The 14,870-nt window shown below is 32.2% G+C and overlaps 1 protein-coding gene across 2 annotated transcripts; it reads right to left on the bottom strand.

The window, feature by feature from the left end:
- Positions 1 to 3,439: 3,439 nt before the first annotated feature.
- LOC134683701 (retinol dehydrogenase 14-like) lies at positions 3,440 to 13,733 on the bottom strand. 2 transcript variants are annotated; one of them, XM_063543014.1, is made up of 7 exons: positions 13,597 to 13,733; positions 11,137 to 11,277; positions 9,421 to 9,612; positions 7,613 to 7,774; positions 5,242 to 5,364; positions 4,200 to 4,404; positions 3,440 to 3,765 (listed from the first exon to the last, which is right to left on the bottom strand). In XM_063543014.1, exons 1-7 carry the CDS (start codon positions 13,667 to 13,669, stop codon positions 3,672 to 3,674), a joined length of 990 nt encoding a protein of 329 aa, XP_063399084.1. In that variant the 5' UTR covers positions 13,670 to 13,733; the 3' UTR covers positions 3,440 to 3,671. The 2 variants fall into 2 exon arrangements, with proteins under 2 accessions (XP_063399084.1, XP_063399085.1); XM_063543015.1 differs by lacking the exon at positions 11,137 to 11,277.
- Between the last annotated feature and the right edge of the window lie 1,137 nt (positions 13,734 to 14,870).

The following is a 14,870-nucleotide window of genomic DNA, read 5'->3' as shown; positions in this document are numbered from 1 at the left end:
AGGGTGTTGGAATGAAAACAATGATTGAAACTCAACATCTACGATGCCTGTAGCTGACAAATCTGGAGCCTCTATGCAGATAGATCTCAGATTTCTCCTTAATTCTTTTGTAGTTTTGTCGCTTAAGTGGTGAAAGTTTATTACAGAGATGTTTTTGTTTTGATAAGGATAAAGTATAGTCAGTGCCTGGTACAAATGTATATATGAATGAAACAGGTCCAAAATGTTCAATTCAGCTAAACATTGAAGAATTTCTTTGTCTGTGTAAAAGAAATGATGACAACGAGTAATATATACTAGTTACTCTCTTAATTTCGGAGAAAAGTTTCTGAAAGTTTCATTTGATAATTTGCCGAATTTCAAGTAACACCTCATAAATTCTAATATGGCTAGATTTTGGAGTGACCTAAATCCATCACCAAACGCAGGTCTATCAAACAGGTCTAAAGATAAATTTTGTAAACTTTTCAAGTTAGAGAACGCATTGTCTGGATAAACAAACGATCCATTTACAGTCGATTACTGTTCGTTCGTGTCTATTTCAAGAACCATTAATGTGTCAAGAGGACGAAACACTCTTGATGGAAGCTTAGAAATGTTAATAGCATTATTTTCAATCCTCAGAATTTTTAAAGAAAGTAAGCCTTCAAAATCATATTCATCGACTTCAGATATATTGTTAGTGTTTAAAATCAAAATGTCCATTTTCGTATAGTTTATAAATGTGTTGTTTTCGATGACAGTAATTTGAGAGATCCAACACTTATACATTTCTGTTCAGATTCCTAGTTACAGATATCAAGCCTCTGTTATCACAATAGGCAACAAGTTGGTTCTGTAAATTGAAGCTGTAATTGCACGATGAAGTTGTAGCATCGTATATAAACAAAGAACACAAGATAAGCAGAAACAAAACAATACTTTCACAATAGTTCAAGCGAATAAAAATATAAATAAAAGTTTTAAATAACATCATTTGAACACGCACGAAATCAATATAACTTTATGTGTCAAGTACAATTAAATCTTTAGGGTTAATAATAAATAATTTCACAAGAAATCGGATGTTTAAATGCATTCTTCTGAAGAGTAGGCATATTTAGTTTAAATAGGAAATAATAAATTAATGCCCTATGAGGATGGAATCGGAGGCGTTACCATATATCTACATATCTCACTTTTATGTTATGTTCCACAAATTATTAATAAAAAAAAAACAGTTTGGCTGAAGTTTAATTCTTATTTTTGCATTTTCACCAGGTAAACCCGTTATTATTTTGTTATTTTTTTGTCTTTATGTGTGAAGGCCTTAATAGTCAAGTTGTTCCGTAAGAAATTAATTAACGATCACATGCTATCCCAGGCAAAGATTACCTAAGCCGTATTTGACACAACGTTTAGGAAATTAGGATCCTCAATGCTCTTCAACATTGTACTTGTTTTGCTTTATAAATATTTTGATTTGAGCGTCACTGATGAGTCTTATGTAGACGAAACGCACGTCTGGCGTACACAAAATAAATTATAATCCTGGTACCTTTGATCACTATTCCTATACCACCGTGTAGAACGCCACATGCGGGGTGTCGGCTATGTTTGACATGGTGGCAATTTTGAAGCGACAAAAAAGTAACAAGGTAAGTTCAAGCATCAAAATTTCTTATCTTACGAACTCTCAGTACCATAAAATGTATTGCACGGAAGGAACCGCAACGTAATCTATTTCCTGAAAGAAGAAGCAGTCGTTTTCAGTGCTCAGTTTTCCCAAACACCTTGCCCTAGTTTTCCGTGTTGCAGATTTTGAGGCTTTATATGCACATTTCGGTATAAAAAACTACTTTACACAACTACCGTCCGTATTATTTATATAGAATTGCATTTCTCTCATGGACTTCTACCAAATACCAGTTTCTTAGTTAAAATTAATTGGTTTTAAAACTATTATTCATCAAAATATAACGTGTCACTCGGGGTGTCAGAATTTGCATGTCAAGGGGTAGAGGCTTGTCATAAAAAAAGATCTATTTGCACGTAAATTAGTCTTCATATGATACATTTCATTTCAAACACAATTTCTATACTATGACAAAATAAGGGTACTTCATTTTGCCTGTTTTAGTCTTATAAAAATATGCTTTTGATTTCATTCATAGTTCAAAATGGCTCAAAATATTTAATTTTAAAGCTGGTAAATGATTTCTTTTCCTTTTCAGTTAACTATGGTCAGACAAAAGTCAAGGCTATGGCTCAATAAACCCAAACCTGGTGGAAAATCAAAAAATAGTCCTCAATAAAAGATCTTCCCGAAACCTCAACCAGCGTAACTGCATCATACTTCATCACCAGGTTCATCTAAAAAGCACTCGTGCACGCCGCAAAAATCCATCACTCCAAAAAGAATTAGAATACTATCTCCAAAGAAACACTCACCAGAATCTTTTTCATCGAACGAAAAGACAACTTCAAGTAATCCTGAAGACAATGATACTACAATTGTAAATGATTTCCAAACAGCGAATAAAAATTAAAAAAAAGTTCATTTGACTGCTGAATTTCTATCATTTATCCAAATGGTAAAAGAAAATACATTTCCTCTAGACAATATTTCGCTTAACTTTTTCCTGGAAACAGTCAGATTCATGTTAAATAGAATAACATCAGATTGGTCTGTTCAAATCATTTAATTAATTGTATTTCTATGCAACTTAATTTAAATCAAAATAATTTGATAATAATTCGGGTTCAGTCACCCTCCTTCATTCATACGTGTAATTTTCATATTCTTATGACATAACTTAAGTTTGTAATTTGTCATCATAACAGTGTAGGTGTGTTTGAATTAAAAAGTTTCAGACAGAGACTGATTTATAAGAAAATGTATTCTTTTTTAATGACAAGCCTCTACCCCTTGACATGCAAAATCTGACACCCCGAGCGACACTTTATATTTTGATGAATAATAGTTTAAAAACCAATAAGTCAGTTTAACTAAGAAACTGGTATTTGGTAGAAGTCCATGAGAGGAATAATATTGTATATAAATAATACGGACGGTAGTTGTGTTAAGTAGTTTTTTATACCGAAATTTGCATATAAAGCCTCAAAATCTGCAACACGGAAAACTAGGGCGAGGTGTTTGAGAAAACTGAGCACTGAAAACGACTGCTTCTACTTTCAGGAAATAGATTACGTTGCGGTTCATTCCGTGCAATACATTTTATGGTACTGAGAGTTCTTAAAATAAGAAATTTTGATGCTTGAACTTACCTTGTTACTTTTTTTTTCGCTTCAAAATTGCAACCCCATGTCAAACATAGCCGACACCCCGCATGTGGCGTTCTACACGGTGTATACTGAGTGTTATTATTTTATGTTATTCATCAATATTATAGGAGAGACACATGAGACTCAAATCATTGTTTAATTGAAAATCTATACAGCAAAAATGGTTTATTAAATTAAAAGTGTTTTAACTGTCAGGTTTATTGCAGTCGAACCTCTCACTTGTTTCAATTAATTTATATGTTGCGCATCCATTAGTTCCTATATGGATCACATTTCGGACATAACATAGAGATTCCAATAAAGGGAACTAAAGACTGTGCTTGCTCCTTAAACTTGCTAGATAACGTGCTACATGTTCAATATTTCCAGTTATTTTTTCCCTATGGTTAAAGTTTAACCAGTTTTTCGGACAGTTCCCATAACTTTTTAGCAGCACCGTCGTCTAAAGCTGCTTTGGTAGGCGTGGTTTCAGCACAATCACTAAAACAATAAACAAAATGGCATGTAGTGTGTGTATCGCTGACTTAGCAATAAATCATTGGCTATAAAAAAAAATATTAACATTATTTTTGAAAAGATAGTCCATATTAAATTACATTTTGATATTATGTTTTTGGATGAAATAGTGTGTTTTATTTCAGCCCATTGATAATTCTTTAATTATTGCAAGAGAAAAGAAACTTTTTCTAAAGTATCTCTTTGCCACTCATACATGTATATTTCAAGTATTGAGGGAACACTCATGGGAATGAAAATGGTTTGGTTTTTTTTTAATTTAATTTTTAGCTGATTATAACTGCTTTATAAGCGTAGAGATAATATAAAAAAAAGATCGAAAAATGTACACAGGGAAAAGAAATTGTATACAAAGTCGTACATGCACATGTATGCATTTTAAAAGCTGAATGTTTTACCTGTAGTATTTTCCTGTTGCATTATCCAGAGATTCTTCAACAGCACAATAAATATTAGTTTGTGCTCCCTCATACGGAGTTTTGATGAAGAAAGTGATAATAAAATACAAGGCCTCCATTATAAATTTGACCTTGACTCTCATATGTCTGGCAAGCTCTGTGTTGATCGAACCCGGATGTAAGGCGTAAGTCGTAACACCAGTTCCTACAAAAATGAACTAAACTTAAACCCTACACTTGCCTATGGAGGTTAGTGTCTGACATATGCACGTACCTTAAACACTACACTTGCATAAAGGGTTTCTGTTTGTTGTATAGACTAAACTTAAAAGCACTAAAATTGCAATGATAAATTCTGTCTAAGATATACTAGTAGTCTTCAACTCGATTTATGTGATTTGTGTCTGATACAATGCATATAGACAACAGTTAGTACGGTGACCTATCACGTGACCTATAATTGTTAATTTGTGTGTCATTTTGGTCTCTTGTGGAGAGCTATCTCATTGGCACTCATACTTTATCTTCTTCGTGTGGTAGGTTGGAAGGCGTGAGTGCAATATTATAAAATTCATCTTCTCATGAAAATATACAGCATTAGTATGGAAATGCATAGCTTTAAACAAATAAAAATACAACGAACTTCAAAAGAAGTTTGACAGTTAGCTTAATTACAATGATGGTGATGGTTTGATAACCCAATGCTGACTGCTGTACCCTATTTTTAACATTTTTACCTAGTATGTCTGCTTGTTTTGTTCACACAATGCTGTCAATATAAAAGTGAGAGGTTTAGCTAGCTATAAAACCAGGTTCAATTCACTATTTTCTATACAAGAAAATGCATGTACCAAGTCAAGAATGTGGCAGTCGTTATACATTCGTTTAATCTTTTAATTTTGACATTTGATTATGGACTTTCCGTTTTGAATTTTCCTCGGTTTTGATATTTTTGTTATTTTCCTTTTTTTTTATATATATATTGTTGTTTTTGAAATAGGTTAAAGTATTCAATTTGACGATTTGTCAATGTTTATCTTACCTGTTAATAGAGATGCCAATTGTTTTGTAAACAATATATTACAAAGTTTGCTCTGAGAATAAGCTCTGCTTTCACTGTAGCTTTTCTCCCTTTTCGCAATGTCATCAAAATCAAGTGGACCAGCTGTAAATATAATGTCCATGAAAATAATATGATGTATACACGTTGTGTGATAAGATGGTTCCATGTTTCAAGGGGGTCTAGGATTTACAGAATAGGGAATAATGGGATAAAATACAAGAGAAAGTGGCAAAAACGGAGGGCAGTGGGATAATAAAATTAGATATATTCTAAAATTTTAAGAATACAGAAATGAAGTACCACCAATCAATGCAGACTCTATTTCAACTCTGAATTACGAGACAGTTTCTGAATAACGAAGGATAGTTTAACAAACCAATTCAATGTATATCCAGTACATTACGGGAAATGCAATACCTCTTTTCAAAAATAATAAATGATTAAACGATATTAATAACAATCCTTTAAGTTATACAATAGAAAAGGTGTAGATTTTACAAAAAAAATCGAATAACAGAAATCAGTTGGAAATCTTCAATAAAACAGCAACTCAGTTACACAACACTACAATTCCCCATTTCCATTTCAAATCTAATGTCTAAAAAATGAATTTCAAATCATTACTTTTCTTGTGTCATATTTGATATTTTTATTTATTAAAAAAACACCAAGAGACTGATTTTGTTAAATGACAATTTCATATTTGTATGTATGTATAATACTAGTACTTCAGGGAACAGTCATTATTTATCAGCTGAGGGGGTCGGTTCAAATTTTCACATCAAAAAGTTTTCTTGGCACCCCCCCCCCCCCCCATAACTTTTATGAACCACATAATGACCCCCCCCTTAAAATGATGTTTCATAAGTATGACCCCCCTACTAAAAAAAATTCCCTATTAATTAACAGTGGGCAAATAACTATGGGAAGAATGTGGACATTGACACTATCTGTTACCGAGTATGCATGGCAGAAAGAAATTTTCCCTGATTGCAGTCATTTTCTTTGATTTTGTACTGATTTTTTATATTAAATTCTACAATTATAAGTTCCTCTGGTATCTATCGTCCCTCTTTTCTATTATTTAGTATAAGTAGCTTGAACTTATTAATTTGATAAAGATAATTCAGTTTGACTGCATGTTAGCAGTCATTAATAACTGTTTCAAATATTTTTATTGGATACAGCAAAAAAACTATAAGGTAATTGTATATTCCCTTGATGTTAATCATGACCTTCAATGTTCTTTTAATTTGTTTTGAAGCTGATGGAACTGATTTTGGTTAATATTTTTCAGTTTAATTCTACTTTGAATAAAACAGCCTGAATGCATGAAATATCACATCGATTTTTTCAGATTTTTTTTTCTTGAAACACGAATTTCTGACACATGCAAGAAGAAAAAAAGACAAAATAAGCATTCAAATGAAAAAAATATAGATCGCAATTTAACTCGAAGGTTCGTGTACAGAATGAAGAAAAATGTCTCAAGACATTTAATGCCTTTATTAAATTTTAAAGTTTTATAAATGTTTCGTGGATTTTAATTTTCTAATCATATAGTTCTAGGGAGTGCAACTTTTGGTTTTGGTCCGTCCTGCTTCAAATATGAATATACAGTAACATTATTTTGGAGCTTATATTTATATATATACGTATATATAGGTTTATTATTATAAGAACATTCAATTTCATTTCAATGTGGAAATGTTTTACAAAATCCCTGAGTGTACTGTTTTTTGTTTGTGAATGCCATGCTACCAAACAAAATTAAAGGCCCTTACTTGAATCATTAAATAATCTTTATCTTAATCGATAACTTTGTAATAATTTAATAAAGTTATAATAGCTATATAATTATCAAATGATTTTAGAATGTACACACCTTTAACAGTCCTACATCTATCCTAAGAAATATCATCAACATGATTTTAACACTTTAGAAAGTTGGAATAAACATGTTCAACTGCATGATGTTCAGAAACTTTTCATGTTTTATACAGTTGTTAATCTTATGAATTGGTTGTAAATTTTCACATCCTATGAATAATGAACCATAACAAATGAGTGATTAGATACACTACAAATGAGAGATTGGGCATCCTGCTTGTGCTATCAAAGGTTTTAAAATGACAGAAATCATTAAAGAGATTGCACTTACTTACAATATCGTCAACAATTTATATACTTGACAGACATAAAAACTTTCATTGTGTGACCCCCCAGTAAAACAAAAAAATTGATGGCAACCCCCCCCCCCCCCCAGCTGTGTGATTATTTTGGTAATGACCCCCCTAAAATGCACCGACCCCCTCAGCTGATAAATAATGACTGTTCCCTCAATACTCACTGAAGACATGGGCAAATGATGATACGTTAATGATTCGACTTGGAGCTGACTTCTTTATCAAATCAAGTAAAAGATTTGTAAGCAGAAAATGTCCTAGGTGGTTTACGCCAAACTGCATCTCAAATCCATCTTCTGTCTTTCCATATGGACATGCCATAACTCCTATTGATAATTTCAGCATTATAAAGTTAACAGAAAATAGTACCGGCTAAAGTTAATTACAATTATAATAATAGGAGATAGACATAATTATGATAGAGTTATTTTATTTTTAGGCCTTTCTACTTCTTACATAAAATAACTTTTACAATTTATGATGTAATAACAAATAAAAGTAGCTTTCATAATGATAATTTTTAGTCTTTTTCTCAAATAATACACGATGGTCTTGATGTATAGATTCTGCGTACTGATGTTGTTTATAATCTTAACAACGTGTTTTATTGTTCTTTCACTTGTTTTTGTTCTATTATTCATATTACTTTTACTGTTGAATGGTTTTATGTGATATCCGTTTGACGTGGCTCGGTACTTATACATCTCGTCAATGTGTTTGTATTAGCTTTCATTGATCTTCATTGTTTAGTGGTTAAATTTGTATATGCGACTTTTTGTATTTCTTTTGTTTTTATAACGAGACTCTGTACTTTAAAAGATCCCGTCAGTATGATATATGTCATTATGAAATTTTCTATTATCAATTACTATATATACGTTGAACCACAAACGTCAAAATCTTTCAATCGCGTAGTGGAATTAGCTATTTTTGGATTCTTATGAATTCTATACATGACTTTTGTACTAGTTTAAATCTCGGTCTATTGCTGAAATTTATTCTTACATACTTTTCATTTTTTAACCCTGTATGCTAACATTACCTATGTAAATTTTAAAATTGTGTGTATGCACATTGAACGACAAATTTATGTGACGTATAAAACTTTTCTGACGTCAGACACTCAAATCAATCAATGTGTTCGTAGATGGTAGATGTTTTTTTGTGTTCTGTTAAATTGTTCCTTTTAAAATTGTTATACGATGACTGATGTACCCATATTTTGACTATTTTATTTATTGTATCTGTTTATTAACGCATCAATGTAAACATAACGGCATTTGACGAGACTTCCATTAAAGTGAGAGGGTTAGCGCTATAGAACCAGGTTTAATCTACCATTTTCTACATTTTAAAATGCCTGTACCAAGTCAGGAATATGACAGTTCTTGTCCATTCGTTTTTTTATGCGTTTTGTTATTTGATTTTGCCATGTGATTATGGACTTTCCGAATTGATTTTCCTCTAAGTTCAGTATTTTTGTGATTTAACTTTTTTCTATATAAGTAAACCACTACACAAAATGGTCATAAAAGCAAATGTATCTAAAATAATTTAAATGTAACTAAATTCATTAAGCCTCGGTCACACCTTACCGGATAAGACGAACAGATGAACATGATATACGGAAAAAATAAAGGCGAAAATAATAATATATGTAAATCGCAGTGTGAAGACGTGCCCTTACTCTTAGATGGATTATGCATAATAAAAATTCATAAACCTTCATGCTCAAAATTTTCCACCAGACAGAACGGGCGTCGACGGATAAAACGTACGCTTTACGGACATGCGACGGATATGGACGGACGTCTAACGGATACGAACGGACGTCTAACAGACATGAACGGATTGAAAAAAAGTAATGTCGAGCTATCCGTTAAGGTGATACCGAGGCTTTAGTAACAACCATGCTTAAACTTTGTTTCATAAATTATCCAGCAGTTTCATTGTAAAGGACGATTCAACTTACCAGCATTATTTAATAAGATGTCTATTCTTTTCTCTGTTTTTTTAATATTCTCAGCAAAAGTTCTGACAGATTTTAAGGAAGCCAGATCTAGTTGCCTGACATATATTTCTTTACTTCCGCTTATACGCTTTATATCGTCTGCTGCAGCATTTGCTCTGGTCATGTCACGACAAGCAATAATAACTTTTGCACCTGAAAGGTGAATTAAATATTATATTCAAAACTGAAATAAATGAGTTTGATTTTTGGCAGATTTTATTTTCACACGAAATGAAACCAATAGGAATATGATGATAGCATTTGAAAACTAGTACTTGTCTAGTTGAGAATATGCTGCAGTGGTTTTGAAGTTTATTGTTTTACTTAATTTTCTACATTCTTTGAATATGTTAACAACTTTCAAACAAACAAAAATAAGAAAGTATTGACATATGATATGTTCGTTGCTTCATTTTTATGAAGCAGCTTTCACCCAAGAGCTCAAGGAATTGATTTCGACGTCCGATAAATAAAAAAATATGGACGCTTGTTACTTTTGACACATGTGACTTGGATGGAGAGTTGTTCCATTGACACTCATGCCACATCTTCTAATTTCTAGTTCAATACATCGAAGGCATAACAAATTCACTGTGGATGTGAAATGATTTTTTCCATGAACGATGCACGATAAAAAAAAATGGACTGTAACGAACGCATCTTGGCTTCGAAGCCTTTTGACCGACAAGTATAATTTTTATCATATTACGTTTAAAGTCCCAAAATTTATGAGGAAAATCATAGTTTATTAACTTTCAAAACGACAGACTTTTAATTTTATCAAGCACGGAAAACATGCGCTTTTAATCTTGATGCAATGATGGAAAATTCTTTCATCTCGTATAACTAATTTGGGGGAACACGTTCAACCGTGTTGAACAACCGAACGTTAAAATTAAAAAAAAAAAAAAAACGAAAAAAAACGCTGATCGTCAAATAGAATTAAAAAAAAAAACATCATCAGGCAACTTGATGCACGAAAATTACACTTTAGAACCCCTGTTAAACTTGAGTCCGACTGGACTGTTTTCAAAATATGTTGTGACGACGCGCGTAATTAAGACTTTTTACCTAACAGTAAAATCATGAGAATGCATCGTTGTTCATGGTATTTTTAGATAGGTCATATTTTATATGAGCCAGTTATTTTAAAATTCAAAGATTTCGGGACTTGGTAAGAAGGCGTTGTAGAAACTTGACCATTGTTTTTTGATACCTCGAGGACCATTTTAATAGTTTGCATTAGAAACATAATCATGCATGATGCTGGTTAATCCGTAAATGAAAATCTACTGTTATTTCAGGAAAGGGAACGTTATAGCTACAAAGTTATTATTATTATGTTTGAATAATAGTTAATTTAATTTATTACTGAAGTTTTTTTTCTTATTAGATTTAATAAAAAAATATGTTTACATTGTAAAGTTGTCTATGTGTTTGCAGCTGCGTTTTTGCGTACGGGTTGCTATGCGCCTAGAAATGGAAATCAAAACAAGTGCTTTGTAAGCAGAAAAGTAATACAAACTTCCAAAAAAGCACCTGCTATCATAACTGGTGTCATGAATACATGTATGTATATGTCTTTGTCAAATACCATAGTGTTCGAAATGAAGAACGAACCACTAATGTCAAATATAATTCTTTGTATGCGATGCTATTTGCTAATGTTGACTTTACCTCGTTTTGCCAGATCTATTGCCGTCTCTTTACCAATGCCCGTATTACCGCCAGTGATTATTACAGTTTTACCATCAATACGTCTTTTTCCATTATACAATGCTCCTTTAATATATTTCCTAATCCCCAATAAAACTACGACTGTAAATAAAAAAAATAATGACTAAGAAAAAAAACCCGAAAAGATTGTTTATACATTTTTACTAGTATATATTTAAAACCTATCTAGCAGAGAGTACCTACGTGTGTTTAATACCTTTAGGTCACCGTACGGTCTTTGACAATACGCAAAGCACATCCCGCTTAGTCGGCTATAAAAGGTACCGAAATGACAAATGTAAAAAAAATCAAACGAGAAAAGTAACAGAATAATTGATGTAGAAAAATGTGAACGAATAAATATGGTACCCCAGCAACAAACGACAACCCCTAAATTACAGGCTTCTGAATAAGGATGGGCACATACATACAGACCATTCAAACAGGAAAACCAACTGTATGATCTATATAAAAAACGGAAAACAAGAAACAAGTATGAACCGCATCAGCCAACGACAACCACTGAACAGCAGGTTCCTGACTTAGTACAGGATAACAAAAATGCAGGGAGTTTGAACGTTTTACTACTAATAGACACCAACCTTCACCCGGGCTAACCTGAAACAATAGTGTAACATATATAGCAACATGGAAAGACGCACTAAAATACAAATAGAAATGGCTTAACAAAAACAAGTGAACATACACTGAACGAAAAATATTGATATATGACACAATGTATACAAAGTTAATTAAATAAAAGGGGGCGAGATTGATGAAAAATAATATCAGAAAGACAACTATAACCTTTGACAAGTCGAAACTATATTGTTTGTTTTCAGTTAGAGATATAACTCTATAGGGTTATTACAGAAAATAACTTGCGTGTGTTATAACAGATACTTTCATGAGTTGTCTACTCTTTATTCCTTAAATTTTCGAAATCTGTAATAACAAATGTTTGTTATTTGTAAAAGTATTTCATTTATAGTGTGCTCTAGGGAACTATTGTGACATTGCGTAGATTTTTTTTTAATTAAATTAATACATTTTTTTTATTAACCATGGTAAATCAATGAGACGAGGCTTTTAAAGGATGAACTTAGCTGTGATAACAAGGCTAGGTTATTAAAGGGATGTAACTTACTATATAAGACACTTGGGAATTATTGAGAAACTTGCACAGAATCTCATTAATATACATGTTCTGGACATCATTTCTTACAATAAATTAAAATACATTGTAATTAAGCATGATGTATGTCTAAGCAAATGTTTTGAAGTGATATAGAGAAGCTGAAAATCAAGCTGTGATAACACCCTTTAGTTTATATTACAGGCACACTTTTTTCTTTAATAACATATACTAGTAGGTGTAATATGCAAAACTGGCAAACTACGAACTGTTACATCTTTCAATAGTTTTAACTTAAAAGTATGCATACATGTATAGACAAAAGTAATATCAATAGAACGTTTATACATTTTTACTAAACTTATGATATGTATTGTCCTTTTGAAACATGTAACATACGTACTATGTTATCACAGTTCCATGGTTCTTTGATTGTTCAGTCCACAATAACAAATGTATGTTATTTTTCTGTAATAACCATGGATGGACCATAATCAATATTACGGCCATGATATATTGGTACAAAATTAGTTCTCGGTCGAATGTATACACGTGTGAAATAAAATATTACAACATAAACACCATTATATATTAACAAGAGGATGGAGCATGAACAGTGTATATTGGAGTTATACCCCTGACTAGTTTTTGTCGTATTTTGTAAATTTGCAATGTCATTGTTTTGGACAGGTATTTTTCGTCTCTCATTTAGACGAAACGGTCATTTGATATCTTCCAACAAAAGGAATTTAAATAGTGTAATGTGGACTGTATAAAATAAAACTCGGAAGTGTTTTTTTTTTTTAATTATTTTACCGTCATGACCGTCGTCTATCTATTTAAACATGTGAAAGGAAAGAAAATGTTCATAAAATCCATGGATTTTTTTGATTTTCTATAGCAAAACACTACACGCAAATTAAAAAAAATCTATATGCCGCAAGGCGTTAAACAGGTGTTGTACTCGGATTACTCTAAATTTTATTATAAAACGATTGACTTTAACACAGGCACTTGTCTCTGATTGTTTTAGCTATACACCTGGATTAAATGATTTAATGTATTATATTCCTATCACAACAGTACTTATTTAGGTTGAGCATTGGCATCACTTTAAAAAAATATTAAACAAAACTGCATCAATTGAGGAATATACTAAAGTTAAGTGTTATCAACGAGTCAAACACAGCATGTGACAGTAAGTTCAGGAATTAGAACTTAAACAACATTATAATCAAAATCGAAATTCAAAGTAGTACTGATTATGCTATAGTTACTATACTTACTTATGATAGTGATAGCAATCAAGGCAATTTTATGATCAAATACACATTCCTGAATAGTTTTTATGTTTTCCATGATTATTGAATAAATCCTCGCATAGACTATGGATTGTTTCCCTTTGTATAATTCTATCTTTAACACTACGTTCTACATAGGGATCCTCCCTCCGCCCGAATCCCGATTCCCTCCGCCTGAATCCCCGTTCCCTCACTCCGGATCTGTCCGGACCACTCCGGAATATTCCGGACCCAGGTGAATCCCGATTCCCTCACTCCGGAATATTCCGGACCACTCCGGAATATTCCGGACCTGGACGTGAATCCCGATTCCCTTACTCCGGAATATTCCGGACTGGTACGGAATATTCCGGAGTCACCTTGGCTCCGGACTCCGACCACTCCGGAATATTCCGGACTCACTTACCATGCCCAATTTTGAAATTGCCGTCCAGTCCGGAATATTCCGGAGCACATTTTTATGGCCTTTTTTTGTTTCAGGAGAACGTTTAAATCATAATCAAGTAAACATTCGTAAAAATAACAGATTGAAGTCCTTCTCAGTGCTTGAAATTAAAATTCAGTTTAATAATGAGTTCGTGCAGTGACAAATAGGTGTAGTTTTTTCATAAGAGTTATACGTTAAATATGGTTCCAATAGCTTGTTTCTGTGATGATATATATAAAAAGTAACACGAATAAGAAAGAGATAAATGAAAGAGAGATGAATATTTGGTATTCAAATCAAATATATCTTTCTTGTATTTGTATACTTCAAATGCCCTTTAATGGGTCAGTACATTTATCACGAAACACTTTCTTCACTTATTTCACATTTAATATAAATTCTTTGTGGAGTATAGAGGTCGTCATGATTATGGAAATTAAACTTGGAACATCAGGTTGGTCAAAGATTAAAATTAAACATTTCGTGGTTCCTTTTGTTTCTGGTACAAAAATGATGTCTGAATTTTTTTTTACTTTATTTAAATCGCAAAATAATTCTGGGATCGGTTTTACTTCAGAAATGTCTCTCTTTCAAATAAGGGTGTCGTAAATGTCCACTATGAAACAAAACATGAATTTGACTCATTGTTGAGGGCCTTGCGACAACATACAGAGGATAACATTTAGTCATTGGCAATCTTACAACATCTTACATAATATATAACAAAGTTTAAACCATTGCCATGAAGATATAATTACAGTAGATGTATGTTTCATTATAACACGTTATTTTGATTGGCTACATTGCAATCTCGCGTAAGGTTGTAATAGCG

Source organism: Mytilus trossulus, chromosome 9 (genome assembly GCF_036588685.1).
Source record: "Mytilus trossulus isolate FHL-02 chromosome 9, PNRI_Mtr1.1.1.hap1, whole genome shotgun sequence".
Classification (NCBI taxonomy): Eukaryota; Metazoa; Mollusca; class Bivalvia; order Mytilida; family Mytilidae; genus Mytilus; species Mytilus trossulus.
This window is presented reverse-complemented; position numbering and strand designations above follow the sequence as displayed.